We start from the raw sequence: 20145 nt of genomic DNA on the forward strand, positions 1-20145 counted from the left end.
GGTGCTCTGTCATTACACTCAGAATTTAATATGCAGCATGATGGATCTGAAGGTAAAAGCCATAGGATCTTCCATTCATGTATTATGTTCCACATCAGTGTGGAGGAGGATGGGGCAGGTTTCTAAGACCTGTTCCCAATCTTGCTTCAAGTAATGTGAGGGGAAATAGGTGAAAGTGGTGAGGGGAAATATTGTTTGACCACATTCTGTGAGACCCATATATTCAGATGACACTTTTAAATGTATATTTAGAACATGAAACTGCTACTATGATGTAGAGCAGCTGCTTCTTTCCTGTCTGTGTCAGTGACATAAGGCAAAAAGCTACAGGAATAGTGCGGCTCCTGTTAAGAAGCAGATGTTCAAAGTCCCCTAAAGTGTACAGAACAACTATAAGAAGCAGAGTGTTTTCTCTCTGCTTCTCTTGTAGAATATGCTCCTTCCAGAAGCTGCTAGTGTTTAGGAAGGCTGCAGATAATATCTTGTTTCAGAAGACTTTGGTTAAGTGATTTCATTAGTGCCTTTGATTATTGATGCTGCTGCTTGTGCTGATCTATGTGTTTATATGCAGAACTATACATTAGAACGCGTCTGATGGATTCCCAAACCTGTATGTGTCTCAAAACCCTTTTATGGGACAGTTGACAGACAGGAGGATATTTAACTCTTCCTCTGCCCACTGACTTTTTCCTACAAAGGTCCCAATCCCACACTTGAATATACCTTTGCTGAAGCAACATGTAGTTTCTCCTTGTTTAAAACAAGTTTTAATTTGTATTGATTTTAGCTGCCTCGGGTGCCTAGCTTGTAGCCAAAAGGCAGAATGAATGAAAATGAGTGAAATAATGTATAAAGTAATTGTATGGCTCTTTGGATCCTGGCCACAGCAATTGAGTCATGGAATAAATAACACACGATCAGTGTCTGGTAAATCATAACCATTAGCCATAAGCTGATTTCTGTCTTGTATATGATTCTTAATGAAAGGTATTTTGCTCTTGTTTTATATATATAAACAAAGTTGACAATCATCAACAGAGAGTATATTTTTCATTAATGTGCTTAGAAATATGGAGTTTTTAATGATGTCTTAAAGAAATAATATCCTCTTTTCTTCAGGTGTGATACCACAGATAAGCTAAAAGCTGTTTTGCCAAGACTGGAACAAGAATTAAAGGATCCAATGAAGTTTAAAGATTTTTATCAGTTTACTTTTAACTTTGCTAAAAACCCTGGACAAAAAGGCTTAGGTGAGTTTTTGTTTGTTTTCAAGTGGGAACACTGAATTCAGTTGATGGTCTTTGAATAATCACCTTCTTTACTGTGGTTGTCACTCAGCTTGAATGATCCATGTGATTTTGATTTCTTTTAGTCATTCTGACTAGCTTGAAAGAAGTAGAATCCACTGTAAAACGATTTCAGTGAAAATTATTTTTCACTGAAAACTTTCTCTGAATCCCAACAATGTTAAATATTTTGACTACAAATTCATAGTAAGAGGACTACATGGCTATTGAATTCTTGTACAGGTTTAAAGTACTGTCTGGTTCTATAATGTGTGTTTAACCCACCAGGAAAGAACTCTTTTAAGTACCAATCAACAATTTAAGCATCTCTTAAAATATTGTTTTATATGTAAAATAGCTGTCCATGGCCTTGACCCATAGATCTCCTAGTCAGGCAATCAGATTTCATAATGCTAGCCAACTGTTTGAGAGGACTCCAGTTTTATTTTTCCCAACCACCCAAATGCCCTTTCAGCATTGTTAAAACTAACTGGCTGCCTATCTGATGGCCAGGTGTATGCATCTGGTCTCAAATTGTGATGGAAGTTCTTTGCTAGCTGAGGGTTCTTTAAATTTTATTTCCAGAGGCTGGGTTATATAGGCAAAGTAAAGACCCCTCAAGCATAGTCAGCATCTACTTTATATTTAAAAGACTTGAGATGTATGTCAAACAAATCTTGTGGTATGTGACACATCTCACAAGAGTTCTGACAACACTTGGCGAGAGAGAAGGCGAGGAGGAGCAGAAGGCTGAGGATCGGATGGAGGGGCAGCTGCTGCCAAGGAGGAGCAGGAGGGCTGAAGAAGAAGAAGCAGCAGCAGCGGCATCGCTCACTCCCTCAGCTCCAACCGCCAGCCTCTGACACCTTACCGAGTCTCCTCATCCAGCCTACACAGATGGCCCTCAGTACTCTCTCCTATCCCTGCTTGGCCATTCTCGTGAGGAGAGTCTGCAGGGTGTCAGAGGCCAGCGGTTGGAGCTGAAGGAGGAGCGGTGGCTGGGTGAGCAGAGAGAGTGGAGGAGAGGGGGTGGCTGAAAGTGGGGGAGTGGAGGAAGGGGTGGCGGGGAGGGGAGGGGTGGCAGCGAGTGGGGTGGATGAAAGTGGTGGAGGGGAGGTTGCGAGTGGGGTGGCTGACACTGAGCAATGAAGCAGGGGCTGTGGTGGGACTTTAAGGAGAGCAATAAAGTTCTAGCACGGATGTTGTACTCAGGGCCAGCTAGTGCTTTTGGTTTATCATGCACATCATCTAATGCATACACAATAGAAATGCAGCGAGGCAGGGGTTGGATCCCCAAATCATGTTGAACTGCAGCTTTAAACATCCCCAGCCACAATGGGCAAAGGCCTTTGTGGCTTGAGATGATGGGAGTTATAGTCCAATATCTGGTGACCCAAGTTTAGGAACCCCTGCAACAAGAGAATCTGCTTCAATAAACCTACTTCTGCATATAAATAACTCTTGTGGAATGGGATGTGTGAATGTGGGCCTGTTCTGGTGGCACTCTATCTTGAATCAGTTTAAGAAATTAGCTTTGTGTTTCAATATAGGGGGAAGTTTAGGTGGATTAAAAACATGTGCTTATTGGCTCAGTTTTGAAGAGTTCAAAATGAGCATGAAGATGTACATCTATACAGAAAGTCAGTAAGTACAGAAATACACAAAATACAGTGCATAGACTAATTACTTTTTTATGTGAGAAAATTTTGAAAGCTGTATTCCAATTCTTTTTGAAATCCTCAGGCATGTTCTCTGCTGGTTAGATAATGCATTTGATGACCCTTGCTTGGTTACAGTGTGAGAGGTCAGGTTAGCTGAGTGTTGCATGAAAATACCAAAGGCTGCAAATGCTAAAGGGTTCATCTTGTTCCCAGGCATTGTGGAATTTCAAGAGAGTTTTTAACTTTCCATTCTGTCTAAATATCCTAGAGAAGATACTTGTCAATTGTAATTAAAAATTTATTCTGGGAATAATGGTTGACATCCAGACCTGCAATGCACTAGTGCAACAAAGATGCAATCACACAAGGAGGTCATGCAGCTGAGCAGATGCTCAAAGATGCTCAATCTCTTTCACTCTTGGACTGATTTGCAAGCATTGTGCTTGTGCAAGAAGGATAACAGAGAGCTTGGCATCATTCCCTGCAAAGTATATGGGCTAAGGAAGATGTTTTACAGTAGGGAATGGAGCACAGATTGCTCACCTGTATACCATGGAATGCACACTCCCAACTTAGCAGAACTAGCAAGTGCAACTTGTTTGCAGTAGTAGAATGTTGGTCTGGATCAGTGTTCCTTCTAACAGGGATTACCAGGTGTTGTTGACTATAACTCCCAGAATCCCCAGCTGCAATAGTTTTTGCTTGGGGGTTATGGGAGTTGTAGTCAGCAACATTTGGGAATCCCTGTTAGAGGGATCACTGATCTGGATCTCTGCCACTATTCATAAAGCACCACCCTTGTTGGAATGTTGTTTTAAATTGAACTAGCTGACTGGGCACAGAGCATCTGTGCCTCTAGTTCTCCCTGACTCTTCCCCCAGGCGTCTCTGACGCCCACTCGGCCCACTTCCCCCTTCCTCGCCCACAGTTTCTGGCCAACTTTCAAGCTGGCCCATTCTCTCCTGCCACTGCCTCCTCTTCCCGGTGGCCCAGCAGCCTCCTGACCCCAGCGGCCCAGCCAGGCCCACCACCACCGCCTCCTCATTGTGACCGGGTCGGGCCAGGCCTGCCACCACCGTCTCCTCACCACAGCTGGGCTGGGCCAGCCACTGCCTCCTCACCGCAGCCTTGGCTGCCGCTGCCTCCTCAATAGGGGTGTGCATGGCTTGGAGTCCCCACCGGTCCAGCAGGGGGGGACTGTGACTTTAAGCGGGGGGTGGTAGTACTCCCCCCCCCCGCCGCTCTTCCCCCTCCGGCGCTGGTCCTTGGAAAGATCTTCTTGGGGCGGCAGAGCTCCTCTCTGCCACCCCTGCCCCCGTCGTTGTTTGGAAAGCCTTAACAGAGACGAGCGCTAGTGGCGCGCATGCACGTCTCTGACGCTGCAGCGCGCGCGCCACATACGTCACGCGTCAGATGAGCGCGCGCGCCACGCAGGGCGCATGCGCACCACTAGCGCTTGTCTCTGTTAAGGCTTTCCAAACAACGACGGGGGCAGGGGCGGCAGAGAGGAGCTCTGCCGCCCCAAGAAGATCTTTCCAAGGACCAGTGCCGGAGGGGGAAGAGCGACCGGGGGGGGGTAAGTACTACCACCACCCCACTTAAAGTCACAGTCCCCTGCCCAGTCAGACAGCCGGACCGGTCCGGCGGTCTGTTCTATTATGTCAGACCAAAACCATGCACACTCCTACTCCTCAACACCCGCCCAAAGTCAGGAACTCTCGCGAGTGGTGCCGCCACTCTCGCAAGAGTTCCCCCATATATCTCCAGCGGCACGTCTTGGAGAATTAATTATATAGATTTTGTTTGTTTGTAAGGTTTTTTGTCTGTCAGACTTCTGTATCATGTTGGAAGTGTAGTGTTTGGAACAACTAGTGCAAGTAGAAGATGTATACAGAACATGAGTTATGTACAGTAAGACAACTAATAAACATTTTATTCCATCTAGCTTTTAACTTATTTGCTTTTTAAAACATAGTTTATAATTGTGTTAATGGTATTTATCATATTTATATACTGCCTGAGATTTATATCTCTAGGCAGTGTACACAATTGAAAACACACCAAATATAAAACAGAGTAAAAACAGTTACTGTATTTTCTGGTAGACATGCTGCACTGAGGGGGGGAAGCCTTAAAAAATACAAGAAGCCAGTAGAAACGCCGCATCGGTATAAATGCTTCAGCTAGAGGGGATCATCAACATGCATTATATTTTCAGTTGTGCTGAAGAATTCTTACAATATTTCTACAGCTATGCATTGCAGCGTAAATCACTGGTCACCCATATCCTCGTCAGTCTTAACGCAATGAAAGGGAATGAATGCAAAGCAAGGAAATAAACATATAAATGCTGAACATTTTTTATTTTATTTTAACACATCACATTGCAGAAGTAATTTCCCATTTCACTACATAGGAAACCTTTTGTTTATTTTTTTGCACATCATATTGCAAAAATTATAAACTTTATATTGCATTCAGAGGAAACCTTCGAAGTCCGAATTATCGCTCTCCAAAATTAAAAGGTTTAACAAGGACTCATCTAATTTTTCAGGATCATCTGCATCCTCGTTATTTCCATGCTCTTGTGAAATGTTAGTCGCATTGCTGTCAGCATTTTCAGATTGTATAATTCCAGCTTCTGTGAAACCAGAAATCACTGGAGAAGTTTTAATAGCTTTCCATGCTTCCAAAACCATTTTGCAACCTCACCCTAGGTTGCTTTCTGAATTTTCCTGCCCTTTGTGAATGTATGCAGGCCTTTCCTCATCCAGTTTTCCCAATGCTTTCGCATTTCACAGATAAGTCTAAGGGCTGCAAGATTTTGGTCAAACCACCAGGAATCACAGCTAGCGTAGCCGATACCTCTTTGCATTCATTTTTAACTGAATCCAGTAAATGCACACGCATTGAGTCCATTATTAAAATACCACATGGTTGGAAAAAAGCTTTTCTTTTCCGCCAATTCTCATTAAGCCATACAAACATTGTGGCTTTGCACATCTACCCTTTCTCATTAGCACGAACAACTTCTGAAGGAAAATTGCCGTTCGGGATACTTTTCTGTTTAAAAATTATCATTGGTTTTAGTTTGTCGCTGTTTGTGACGCAGACATATTCATGTGAAAGACGTCTTCTCATTTCTGGTTGTCACTATGGAAACTCTTTTTTTCTCTTTTTTCTTTCCCAGTCCTATTCGGGGGACAGTCAAACATCATAGGAACTTTGTCCATATTTATTATTTGTGATTTCACCAATTTTTCCCTCTCAATAGTGTTTGCAACAGACTTTAGAAACACCAATTCTCTCTCTCTCTCTCTCTCTCTCACACACACACACACACACACACACACACACACACACACACACATACACCAGCAGCTTCTGTCCCATTGTTGTTTTAGTGCACACAGATAAATTATTTTGCTTCATAAATCTGTAGCACCAACATGATCCAGGGCCATGGGGCAAAGCAGCATTTTGCACCTCACCTCGGGCATGTGAGACTTACTGGACCTCCGTTCATTTTAGAAGTGAAACTGGATACAGGCCCTTAACGGCACCCACGCAAGGGCAGGGGAGGCGGTTGCGAACAAGTCCCCAGACGGGCACCCCCTTGCCTCCTGCTCTCCCCCCTTTCCATTAGTGATTGGAATGCTGCCCAGTTGAGTCAAACCTGGGCCGGGTGAACACCCACCCAGCCAGCCAATGCACGTATCTGACGACGAAGCCTTTGGGTTGCCGCCTTCAGTCAGGGCCCGATCGGAAGCCTCTATGGCCCAGCAGATGGCCTGTAATCAGGGCCTGTTTTGGAGGCCTTGATGGCCTAGTTACAATGGCGGCCGCACCACTCAAATGCAGAGGCATATCTAGGGAAAATAGCGCCTAGGGCAAACACTGAAATTGCGCCCCCTGTCCAGGCATCTGACACCCATCTTTGAGATAACTTTGCCATAATATCAGCTGAAAAATACAAGTCAAGCTCGTTAATTCAAACTTAATTTCAAAAACTATTTAGCAGTGGACTTAGCCAGACCAAAAAATGCTGGAAAACTACAAATTTCAGAATGCGGGGGCTCATGAAATACCCAAATAGTATGTGGAGGTGTACTTGGAAAACAGAAGTGCCTGTCTAATTCTCTACTATGCATTCTAGCATCACCATTACATAAGTTTTAAAAATCAATGGAGAATTTGACTTTTCCCAGATACTCTGTAAATAATTAAAGGATATGCAGAGTAAACTGTGTCACTGATTGGAATATATTCTAGTCTTTCAGAAGGACAGTTATAATGAGAGAAAGAGCAAGAAACTCCCAGTGGGCCTTAATATTAAGGATTTCACACTGATTCAAAGACAAACTCACCATTAATAGCCATATTAGCAAGACATCACCTTTAACTCACTTATCACAAGAAGCAAAGTAAGAGCAAATGAATACAATCCTAGCTCATAAGCGTCAGCTCAGTATTCACAAGCCCTGATTCTCTGTACATAGTGCCAATCTGAATATGTGTACAGTGTCATATTATATTTTTATTATTACTATTATTATTTTTACCCATAGCCCCTTTGGGAGGCTTCCTAAAGGCTGGGGGGGGGTTGCAAAGGTCCCCCCTCACCCCGCTGGCCTCTAGGGCCTCGCAGGGACCATTTGAGCATGTGCAGTGGCCATTTTAAAAAATAATCTTTTTTAAAAAAAAAAAAGGCCACTGAAAACAAAATGGCCACCGCGCATGCTCAAATGGCCTCTGCAAAGCCTGGCATGACCTAGGGCCTCACAGAGGCCATTTGAGCATGCATGGTGGCCATTTTGTTTTTGGCAGCCATTTTTTTTTAAAAAAATTACAAAATGGCGCCCCCTTCAAGTGGCGCCCAGGGCACGTGCCCTGCCTGCCCTACCCTAGATACGCCCCTGCTCAAATGGCAGCCTCTGCTAAAATGGTGGGTGCACCAGGCCGGACCCCAACTGTCGGGAACCTTGCAGAGAGGCCTGGTGCTGTCCGCAGCTGCCGGGGCTGTCTCGTGAAGAGGCCCCGTGTTGTCAGGCATGCCCAGCGAAAAGCCTCCACAGCCGAGGCGGGTGCTGCCCACTGGCTCACTGCCTGTCGCCCCCCCAAACGCCCAACGGTGGTGATCCATTTGCAGTGGGTATCCCCACCACAAATGCAGCCCCTGGCAGCCCCAACCACCCTGTGGCGGTGCTCCACTTGTGGCGGGTGTCTCCCGCCACCAATACAGCCCCCAGCAGCCTCAACCTCGTGATAGCGGCCGAGGTCTGCAGGCCCAGTCCTGTGTTCACGGCCGGCCCCAGAGCTCCTTGCCTGCACGTCCGCCCTGGTTGCTTCCAAGGTGCAGACTGAGCAGACGTGCACATGTTGCTCCCCAATGTCACGTGCTCTTCTATGGGGCTGGAGCAAATGAGCCGTGCGGGCCACAAGTGGCTGGATTTTTACAGTAGAGTAGAGACCAGCAGTCTTTTTTCTCTCTGCTCTTTAATCCACTCCTCTAAAGGCCAGGCTACTGCAACACCACTTCTCCTTGCAAAGTATGATTTTGGCATACTTGCCAGGTCATCTTTTTCTGATTTCCACCAATGGATGCAATGTTCATCCACTTCAAATTCACGGGCTACAGCTCTATTTCCTATCTGTGCTGCTTTTAGCACAACTGTCAGCTTCAAACTAGCAGTGTAGCTCTTATGCTGTTTAAGTGCCGTTTTACCCTACTAATCGGCACCAAAAATCCTGCCTGGAATCTCACATAAACGCTATATCAGTGGGCGTGACTTATGGTGGACTTACCTAGATGGAAGAAGTTAACTCTTTCTTGGTTAGGAAGAATATTGGCAATTAAATTGAACATCCTTGCTAGGATAAATTTTTTATTTCAAATGATCCCAATAAAAATAGGAAAAAGGTCATTGAATGAGTGGCAAAGAAATATAAATTCTATCCTTTGGGGCCTCTAAAAAGCCAAGAGTCAAGTTTAAGATAATGTGAGATGCAAAGAAACGTGGAGGACTGAGAATTCCAAACTTATATTATCAGTTGCCTTACATGGATTGCAGGATGGATTAAAGAACCATACGTCTGGATTATGTTCATGGAAGAGACAGGTTTTTCAGAAGGATTGCATAAATATTTATGGACAAATATAAGAAGATTGGTTATGGATATAAAAGGTTGTTCCATTAGAAGTAGTTCATTAAGTGTTTGGGATAAACACAAAAAAGATTAACCCCACCTTTATCTCCTTTGGCATTAATATTAGATTTTTTTTTTTCATGAAGAACATACTAAAATATTTTTATCATTGAAGAGTGACGTCATATAATTTACAAAGTTTGACTACAGGAAAAACAAAAATGAAGTATATTCAGGTTCTTTCATTGGAATGGACGAGTAAGCCTTCTTGATTTTAATATTCACAAATAAATAGCATAGTACAGAAGGAAATACAAAAGCAAGGTGGAAACATCAGAGATTTGACAGAATTTGAAATATTAGTAACTAAAAATGACGAACACTTACTGGGTTTGACATATAAGCTGTTAGTTAAATATGACTCGGAATCAGAACAGTTAAAATTGTATGATTAAATGGATGCAGAATATGAATAAAACAGTTGATATACAACAATGGGAATATCAATGGAAAATGAACTTTAAATTTACAGAGAATAGCACTTTAAGAGAAAATTGGTATAAAATGTATTTCCATTGGTATATTACTCCAATGATGATTTCAAAGATAGACAATAAGTATCCCAGAAATTGCTGGAAGTGTATGAATCAGCCAAGAACCTTCTATCACATGTGATGGACATGCACTAAAGCTCAGAAATTTTGGAAGTTAATTCACAGTAAGATGCAACAGGTGTTAAAAAATGGATTTTCATTTTTCACCAGAGATTTTTTTTGTAAATATTACTAAGCCTCATATACCTGCAGAATATACAGAGTTGTCTTTATACGTGATAACTGTGGCTAGAATTCTTTATGCTTCTTACTGGAAAACTCAACTGTTACTAAAGCTAGAGGAGTGGCATCTTAAACTTTGGGAATATACTTCAATGGCTAGGATTACTTCATATATAAAAAATAAATCAGAAGATGCATTTGGCTTTACTTGGGAACCTTTTATTTGTTATAATCTGTCACAGGGTCGGATACCTCATCTGAGATTTGGATTTTCTCTGCTAATGAATCCTTGAGCGAGTCCGTTTTAATTTTGGTACCACTTAATTTTGATATTTAGTTATTCAGTGGGATGTTCTGTTTGAATATTTGAGATTGCTGGTTGAAATATCTAATCAGAACATGTGTGGTTAGGAGGAGATGTTGATATGACAGAGTGCTGTTTCCTGGCTTGATGTACAAAACATATATAAGATGTTATTTACTGTATTTGTGTATTCTTTTTTCTGTAAACTTCTTTCTTTATATATCAATAAAAATATTTATTTAGTTATTTTTAAAGGAAGTGCTTTTCCGGCTTGCTCCCGAATTAACGCATAAACACTGCAGTGACGTAAATGCCACAGGCAGCAATAAACAACTTTTAAAAACATACCTGCCAAAGTGTTTCTACCAGAAAATATGGTAAAACAATTTCACAGGATATAAACAGGTTAAAATTTTATTTCAATTAAAAGCCTGAGAAAACAGGTGTGTCTTGAGGGTCTTTTTACCTGGCTATAGCATGTTTAGCTCATTCTTTTTTTTTAGTTCAACCATGTAAGTTCCATTTTCTTTTATATTTTGCAATTTTTGTGTCTGTGTTTATTTGATTGTGTCCCACCTTATGAAAATCTAAATCTATTAAATTTTTATTTTAAAAAATGGTATAGAAATATATTTAATAATAAACACACTGGATTCTCATAGAATCCTGCTGTGTGGGAAGACTCACCTCAAACTTGTATAGTTTTGTATAGTACTTTACAATAGCGAATGAGGGAAATTTTTCAAAGATGCAAGGATATTTCTAAAGGCCTTTCTGCACATATTTCATCTCCCTGTAAGGAGACTAGTCTTGCTGCTGTTGGCAGCCTTTCCCTCCCACCCTTCAAATTCTACTAGATGCTATACTCCCCATTGCACAGTGGAGAAAGTACATAATTGGTGGACCAGGTTCCAGCAACTTTATATATTAAAATAATTTTAGGCATGCTCCAGGCCATGGGTTTTACAACAGGGGGATGCATTTTTTCCAAGTTCAAAAGAAAAATTGATGTAGTATTTGTGAATGAGAAATTTGATATGAGCGGGGGAAAGGGGTTGTGCTCCTCTTTACTAAGTTAGTCAGATTATATGAAGGTAGGTGCTGTGTCCAAATCTAAATCTATTAAATAAATAGTTTTTAATGCTATACCAAAGCATTAAAAGTCATTTCTTTCCTGCAGTTTCTGATGGCTTCCCTTCCCTCCAGTGGGGAGGAAATCTAATATGCAAAGTATTAATTTGAATGGTATGGGTTATGAGGAACAAACAGGGGTGGAGCCACCATTGGGCCAATGGGTTCAAAGAACCTGGGCCGGTGGCCAATCAGGGGCTGCGAGAGCGGCCCCGACACGCCCCCCGCATCTGACGTCAGACGTGGGGGCGGTAGTTTAGCTCCCGAGCGGGGGCCGCATGGCCCATTCGGGAGCTAAACAAAGGCTGGCGCTGCGTTTGCAGCGCCAGCCAGGAGTGGCTCTTCCCTTCAATTCCAAAACAACTTGAAGAGCACCTCAACACCATAGGGGCCACAGAAATCACCATCGGCCAATTACAAAAAGCAACTTTATTGGAAACAGCTTATATTCTGCGATGATATCTATAATAACCAACAGTATTGATGATAAAATTCAGTCTTCCCAGGTCCTTGGGAAGGACTTGATGTCTGTATAAAACAAACCAGTCAATAACACCTGTCTGACTGTGTAAACAAGAAATAATAATAATAATAATAATAAAATTGGCAGAGAGGCATCTTTTAACGTGGGGATTCTCTGTATTTAGCAGGGGGAGAGTAACTGGCCCTATCCACCCCCAGCACAGTACCTCCAGTGCCTGATGCTGGTGTCTGTCTTATGTTTCTTTTAGATTGTGAGCCCTTTGGGGACAGGGATCCATCTTATTTATATATTATTTCTCTGTGTAAACCACCCTGAGCCATTTTTGGAAGGGTGGTATAGAAATCAAATAATAATAATAATAACTATTATTATTATTATTATTATTTAGCAATATCAATAGCACTTACATTTATATACCGCTCTATAGCTGGAAGCTCTCTAAGCGGTTTACAATGATTTAGCATATTGCCCCCAACATTTCTGGGTACTCATTTTACCGACCTCGGAAGGATGGAAGGCTGAGTCAACCTTGAGCCCCTTGGTCAGGATCGATCTTGCAACCTTCTGGTTACAGAGCAGCAGTTTTACCACTGTGCCACCAGGGGCTCTTATTTAATGCGTAAACATAATTTTGGGCTGGTTCAGATAATACACTGACTGGTTCTAAACTCGTGGGAGAGATATGTGGGCATGTGTGTCTTTCCCCAGCCCTCTAATTGCACAAGGAGGGACCTAATTAAGGCTGCCCATAAACTTGGAGTTTAAACACTTTATTTATTTTGTATATTTTTATACCTCCCACTACAAAGTCTCTAGGCGGCTTACAATAACAAAAATCAAAAATTAACACATTTAAAACACATTTAAATTAACAGTTAAAACGATCAATAAAATTCAGCTAAAACATCAACTAAAAATTTCAGCTAAAAAAGCTTGGCTGAAGAGATGACTTGGGCGTGTATGTGCATACGCCTGGCGTGCAAGCGAGCATGACATGCGTGCACACATGTCTGATGTGTGCATGCGCATCAGGTACTTCTGGTCCAAGGAGGCAACAAGATGGCAGGGAGGTATGCTGCCACCTCGCCAGACCCTTTTAAACTGCAGCACCAGTGGAGCAATCGGGGGGGGGGGTGAGTGCACCCTCCCCAGTCCTTAAATGTATCTTCCTGTCTTTGAACCACCAGTTCCGTGCACATCCCTAGTGTAACCAGCACTTTGTATTTTTCCTCGAAACCTATTGGCAGGTAGTTGTTTCAAAACAGGAGTGATATATTTTCTTCAGGACAACCCAGAGACCAACCTGACGTCAGCATTCTATACCAGTTTCCGGACAATGTACAAAGGCTAGGGAGTTCAGAGTGGTTTGATCTTGAACCGGTTCTCCATCAAACTGGGCCTGTTCGAAGGCTCACCTTCGAGCCAAACAGGGCCCGGTTTGGCTCGGCTTAGTTGACCCGGGCATGCAAATGGCCAGTGCGCATGTGCACGGGTCTTCAAAATGGCCACTGTGAGCAGGCAGACGGCTGGCAAGTCCCGTAAACAGGCTGAAATGGCCTGAAAAGGACAGGAGAGGACAGCAGGGGGAGGGGTAACCTTCTGAGACCCCGCCACGGCAACACACACACACTGGGGGCCAGCATTACAACCTGGACCCAGTGGTGAGTTATTGATTTATTTTTAAATCAAAAAATTAAAACCCTGAACCGACTCAAGTCAAACAGGAGTTTTAATTCAGGGTGCCAAAACTGAACATGTCCAGTTCGAATCCGGTCTGGACTTGAACCGAACCAGGCAAACCAGTTTTGTGCACAAACCTAACAAAATCAGTCCCACATAGAGTGCATTGCAGTAGTCAAGCCTGGTGGTGACCAGCATGCGCACCACTGTCTTAAGATCATGGTCTTCAAGGAAAGGGCACAGCTGGTGTATCAGCAAAGTTGATAAGGAGCCAGCGTGGTATAGTGGCTAGAGTGCTGGACTAGGACCGGGGAGACCCGAGTTCAAATCCCCATTCAGCCATGATACTAGCTGGGTGGCTCTGGGCCAGTCACTTCTCTCTCAGCCTAACCTACTTCACAGGGTTGTTGTGAGGAGAAACTCAAGTATGTAGTACACCGCTCTGGGCTCCTTGGAGGAAGAGCGGGATATAAATGCAAAACTAATAATAAAAAGCACTCCTGGCCACCACCTCCACCTGAGATATCAGAGAGAGAGTTGGGTCCAAAAGTACTCCCATACTGTGAACCTGTTCCTTCTGGGGGAGTGTAACCCCATCATCTAGAGCCAGCAGACCTATCCCATCTTCTGAATTGCAGCTTGCTACAGTGAGCACCTCCATCTTGTTTCGATTCAACCTCATCCCATTATCGTCTCCAGGCAGGCATTTAGGGAAGTTATGCCATTATCATTATTCTGATGAAGCTGACATGGAGAAATAGATTTGGGTGTCATCAATGTACTGATAACACTCTGCACCAAATCTCTTGATCTCTCCCAGCAGTTTCACGTAGATATTTAAAAGCATTGGAGACAAAATGGAGCTCTAAGCAACACCCTCTGAAATTTGCTCGAGAGGTATGAGCAGAACCACTGTAACACAGTGCCTCCTACACCCATATCCTCCAGACAGTCCAGAAAGATATCATAGTCGATGGTATCGAAAGCTACCAAGAGACCCAAAAAGATCAACAGAGTCACACTCCCTCTGTCACTTCCTAATTGGAGATTATCCATCAGGCCAACCAAGACAATCTCCACCCCATAACCCGCCCACAAGCCAGTTTGAAATGGGTCTAGATAATCTGTTTCATCCAAGAGTGCCTGGAGCTGGGAGGCTCCAACCCTCTCAATCACCTTGGTCAAGCATGGGAGGCTAGAGATGGGCCTATAATTGCCAACACTGAGAGATCTAATGTAGGCTTCTTTAAAAGAGGTCTAATAATAGCCTCCTTAAGATAAGGAGACATTCTATCTTCCCTCACAGAAGCATTTATGATCTCAACCAGACTGTCTCCAACAATCTAGAGTAGGGAGATTGTTGGAGACGGTCTGGTTGAGATCATAGTATAAGCCATGTTGGGCAAGGGTCAAGAGAACAAGTGCTAGGACACACCGCTCCAAGAGCTTGTTCATGTCCTCAGGAGACACAAACTGAAACTGATCCAATAGAACCACATAAGAGGAGTTACTGGATGCCCCCACTAAAGACTCCCCCACATACTACATCATATAGTGTGTACTGTAATCGTGTGTGTTTAGGGACAGTTCAGATGAAACCCCACCCTCTGCATGTGATTCAGCAGCATTGGGAAGGTGCACCAGGTTGAGTGGGGTGGTGGTGGTATGTTCGTGCTCCTCTCACAGGCGTTTAGGACGGGCTGACAGGCAGATCATCCAAACTGGCCCTGTGTTTGATAAAATCTGTTTATACCACTCCTGCAACAGTCCTATCAACCAGGCCCATGCTCTGTTGTGATATACTTGGATGCAGGTGGTTTCTTGTTTTGTTATGATTTGGCATGTTTGCACTGTAGCAATAACAAGAGTTCTTAGCTCCTCTTCTTAAGTTAATCTACCATGCCAAAAATGTTAGCCTTATCTTAGAGGCTCAGACACAGTAGCTGGTAATGTCACTTGAGGGGCCTAACAAGATAACTTGTACCATCTCCAGAAGGAAAGCATAAATATTTATATATAAAAAGCATCTTGTAGCTGTGCGGTGCCAGTCCAGCCTTTTGTCACAATCTAAACTGGGGATAAATGAGTCTAGAATAAGTAATAAATACTCATAAAAGCATTATGAGCAGCAAATATGGTGCAAAATCAGATTTGCTTTTTAGTTGTCTTAGTGCTGACTCTGTGTGTGAGAGAGTGATAATGAGTTTAAAGGAAGAAAGTGAGTGTGTGTGTTTCATTTTAGCTCATGTTTAAAATAATTTTGAAAAATAAAATTATGAACAAGTGTGTTGCTACAGTTATCAAAAGTTCCAGTGATCAGTTTTTATCAGTAACAGCTATGTAAAGATAATGTATTGTCTGCATTTCAGTCATTCTTTCAATTTACTTGGTATTTGAAGTGCCCTTCCTTTTAGTTGTACATCTTGAGCTGCAGAGGTGTGTGTGTAAGGAACAAAGAAATATCTTCTATAATTAGGACTACAGGAATTCCAAGCCCCTGGGTATCCATACCTAAGGGTGGAGGAAAGCCCTTGAAATAGATACTTAGGAATTTGGAAACGTTTGTTCAGTGTGGATTAAGAAGTGTCCATTTGTGGCTCAGAAGTTCACTTACATTGAAATATTTGTCTTGACTTCTTAATCAGGGAGATTATCAAGACTCATCTTGCAAATTCACGAGGTGTTCTAGAATAAACAAGGAAGATAATTACATGCTCTATTTGTAGGCTGTAATTTTAGTGCCGCATTTACAAGATTTCTATCCACATACCCTTATTCAGAATAAGTGTTTGTTTCTTTTAAAATGTACAATTGATGACAAGGTAGTCTTATCTCTGAATGGATTTCAAGATGTTTAGAGCACAGACAGCTAAAGCTAGATGAGCATTTCTTGTGCCTCCTTGACCTCTGATAAACCTAGTTCTAACAAGGATAGCCCAAGATAAGGCTACGGTCCTGGGCATACTTCTGAGTTCTGTGGAGCATTCTTCTGCGTAAACATGCACAGGACTGGCCTGTAAAAAATTATAAATGAAGATATAAATCTTACATTTGGTTTTAGATCTTAATTTATGAAAACTGAAATATTATTACTTGAGCAATATTATTATTTTGGTCATGTATGCCATTTTATAGTACAATAAGTCAAAATGACTGTGGTTGAGTCACATTTGGGAATGAGTACTTGGCAGAAACCTGTCCAGTTGTGTTAGTACTGCTAAAGGTTAGTAGCTTGGCATTTCTAAACCCATCTTTTCAATGAATTGTAGTGATATCTTTAAGCATATTTTACTTTGTTTTTATGCCAGAATTATTGGCTATTTAAAAAACTTAGTGACTGGCATTTAGACTCTATTTACTCTCGGAAGTACTGTAGAAATTAAAAGAGCAAGTTAGGCATACCTAACTTGTCCTTTTAATTTCAGTGGGACTTCCTCAAGTAAACTGAGTCTGAATGTTAGCCAGCAGATTGATTATACAGAGATAGGTGTGTATTCTTAAAAAGTAATTTTTCTGGTCTCTCCAAAACCATGTTGGCAAGAAACCTTTTTTAGCATGTATCATGTTGGAGCATCTGAAAATGGATCTTTCAGCATTTTAATTAGTTTTCTAACTATCAAACATTAAGATTTATCTCTCTCTCTCTTTTTTATAGTCTAGTATAGGTCTGTAATAAGATCCGTGCTATTTCATGTTATGTTTGTATCTTTCAGATCTAGAAATGGCAATTGCATATTGGAATTTAGTCTTATCAGGAAGATTTAAATTTCTAGAACTTTGGAATAAATTTTTATTGGTAAGTATATTTCTTTATTAGTGTTTATGTCCCAGGATTGAAGGTGATTTCATGGCAGTATAGACAGTCCAACTTTTTTATTTTAAATTTTGTCTGTTAATCAAATTACTTTATTCAGCTAAGGTTTTACAAGGCTTGAAAACTGCTTGTACCAGCTTATTTTTCTTGTTGCATAGGAACATCATAAAAGATCAATTCCCAAAGATACTTGGAATCTTCTTTTAGACTTTGGAAATATGATTGCAGATGATATGTCAAACTATGATGAAGAAGGTAATTTCTACAGATGTTTAAAATTAAATATAGTGGTGCTGAAGTAATGTCCATAACCTACCCTGTGAAACCGTTATGTAAAGTGTGGTGCCTGTGTGTTTGTAAATTGTTGATCTCTAGAAATAAGTGTTGTCTTTCTCACATATATGTTTCTCCAAAACCATGTTGGCAGATGTTTTGCGATAAGATACACACAATTTTGGTGCTAAAACATAGCTTAGAGATTGTACTTTACTGTTGACATCTGGCTGTGCCCTGAAAGATTTCACATGCTTGCAAACAGCCCAGTGAATAAAATAGGTTAAGCTGTGAACAACCACTGTGTTGAAGTATAAAAATATTGCTTTAAACATGCAGAGATTTTGATTCAAAACTGTTTGATTCTTCTTTAGGAGCATGGCCAGTTCTAATAGATGATTTTGTGGAATATGCACGACCAGTAGTCACAGGTGGAAAGCGTAAAGCTTCCTAACCATAGACTCTTCTCAGTGGACTTAAGTTTGCAGTCTGAACTGCATCAGGTAATGAAGACATTTTGGCCAATAACTGTGCACACTGTCACTGGTTTCGATAGTCGTGGTGGGATGCCACTGACAAAACTGAAATCACTACTTCTGCTTCAAGACAATGATGGCTGACTCATGGACACTGCAAGAAGAAATTCAGAAGATAACCCCGGCCGTTTGTAGGATATTGGCTTCAATTATTGTACTGGTTGTATCATATAGGATGTAGATTTTGCATGATTTTATACTTTGGAGAAGTTTAACTAGAGGCCATTTTAGTAAAGTTTTGACAGCACAGCATGCCATTCAGTTCATAACCCAGGGTGAACACCAGCAGTTACATAACTACAACTGTATTATATTGTACTTATATTAAAAGCAGTATTTGTGGTATATAAATTAAATCCCTAAATAAAAAGTGTGGTATGTGGTATTTTTATACGACTTAAATGTAGTGGAATGTTTATTAATACATCTCTTTAACTTGGTGTCAAAATTTCAGGTGTATGGAAAGGCTAGTCCAAAAACATATTTCTAAGCTTTATTTTCTCATTTCTGCATTGACTTGAAGGGGATTTGTTCTTATTCAGTGATGAAGTAGCACTGTGCCTGTATTGTAACTGTAATATTCACATTTTGAACCTAGAAGCACCCAAAGAAGCCTTTTGTATTTCATGGATGATTATTGTGTATACTAAGTATGCTATCGTAACATCTCGGCCAAAGTTACGAATATTCATGTTCCATTTATTTCATTTGCGGGGAGAAATGCATATACTCAACTCTCCTATTGAAATCAAAAGCACTTTAAAATGCTGGGTTGGATTGTGCTGTAAATGTGAGGTATTCTCTAACTCAGGGCTGCTCAACTTCGGCCCTTCAGATGTTGGTCTACAACTACCATAATCCCTGGCTATTGGCTACTGTAGCTGGAGATTATAGGAGTTGGAAGTCCAAAAACAGCTGGAGGGCCTAAGTTGAGCAGGCCTGCTCTAACTGCATAGTGACTTCCAAATGGCTGCTCAGGAGGTAATAGTATATAGATCTTCAGCTGGTAGATCAGGACCCACAAGTTCCCTCTAATCTATATTATGTGAGTGGAAAGTTTTGTCCTGGGCAGGAGCATCAAGTCTTCGAGCACACATAACTCACTCTCTCTCTCTCTCTCTCTCTCTCTCTCTCTCTCTCTCTCTCTCTCTCTCTCTCTCTCTCACACACACACACACACACACACACACACACACACACACACCACTATTGGCGGGGGGGAAATAACCTTTTTTAAAAATCTCCACCTCTGGGCTCTGTCTGGGCTGCCAGGAGCCACCGGTGGCGGGGGGGAGCCACTGCCTCCCCTTCTCTGGCTGTGTCATCTGCAGATCTCACGAGATTTGTAGCTAGAACTGGAGGCAGAGAAGGCCTGGCCAGCAGCAGGGAGGGAGGTAGCAGGCAATCCAGCCAAGGAGAGGGGGGAAGCACAGCAATGTGTGCTGGGAAAGTGGCAGGTGCAGCAGAGACTGTGCGCCTGCCAGAAACTGCTGCGTGGGGGCCTGGAAGTTGGTTCGCCCGTATGCGCACACCTTAGAGGGAACAGTGCCCACAGGTGGGTTGCATCTTTACCTTTGGTGGGTCGCACCAGTAGCACCACTAGTGCTTAGCTTTCTCCCTCCCTCTACAGATACAAAGGACATCAGGGGTCCTTTTTAGCAGAACTGATTTTAGCAGATGCAGCTTTTCTCATTTTTTTTTCTCTATAAAAAAACAAACTGCACCTTTGAAAATTCCCTTTTCTACACAACTGTAAAAATTGCAGGAGCCCTGCCCTCCTTTGTACCAACCCCTAGAGTAGGGATAGACAACATGCAGCTCCCCAGATACTGCTGAACTGCAACTCCCATTACCCTCAGTCACAATTTATTACAGCTGGGGATTATGGGAGTTGTAGTCCAGCAGCATCTGGACATCCACATCTTGCCTTAGAGGAAGATAGATATATGCAGTAAATAATTTAAATTGGGTTCCGTGTTAGAAGTTGGGCCCCAAAAGCTCGAAGGCAATTGTAAAATGGTGAATTGTATGATCAGCAGTGCATGGAGTTGGA

General features: G+C 42.1%; 1 protein-coding gene across 7 annotated transcripts in view; it reads left to right on the plus strand.

The window, feature by feature from the left end:
• DCUN1D2 (defective in cullin neddylation 1 domain containing 2) overlaps positions 1 to 18488 on the plus strand; it is a 41095-nt gene extending 22607 nt beyond the window's left edge. For 6 of the 7 annotated variants that reach the window (XM_053308194.1, XM_053308199.1, XM_053308197.1 and 3 more), the window contains 4 exons: positions 1120 to 1250; positions 17183 to 17265; positions 17442 to 17538; positions 17931 to 18488. In XM_053308194.1, the coding sequence (XP_053164169.1) occupies positions 1120 to 1250; positions 17183 to 17265; positions 17442 to 17538; positions 17931 to 18010 (391 nt within the window). In that variant the 3' untranslated portion in view covers positions 18011 to 18488. Of the gene's footprint in view, positions 1 to 1119; positions 1251 to 2836; positions 2931 to 17182; positions 17266 to 17441; positions 17540 to 17930 lie in introns of those variants that run through there. The other variant, XM_053308196.1, reaches the window with a different exon arrangement.
• Positions 18489 to 20145: the final 1657 nt, after the last annotated feature.

This window comes from Hemicordylus capensis, chromosome 3, assembly GCF_027244095.1.
Source record: "Hemicordylus capensis ecotype Gifberg chromosome 3, rHemCap1.1.pri, whole genome shotgun sequence".
NCBI lineage: Eukaryota > Metazoa > Chordata > Lepidosauria > Squamata > Cordylidae > Hemicordylus > Hemicordylus capensis.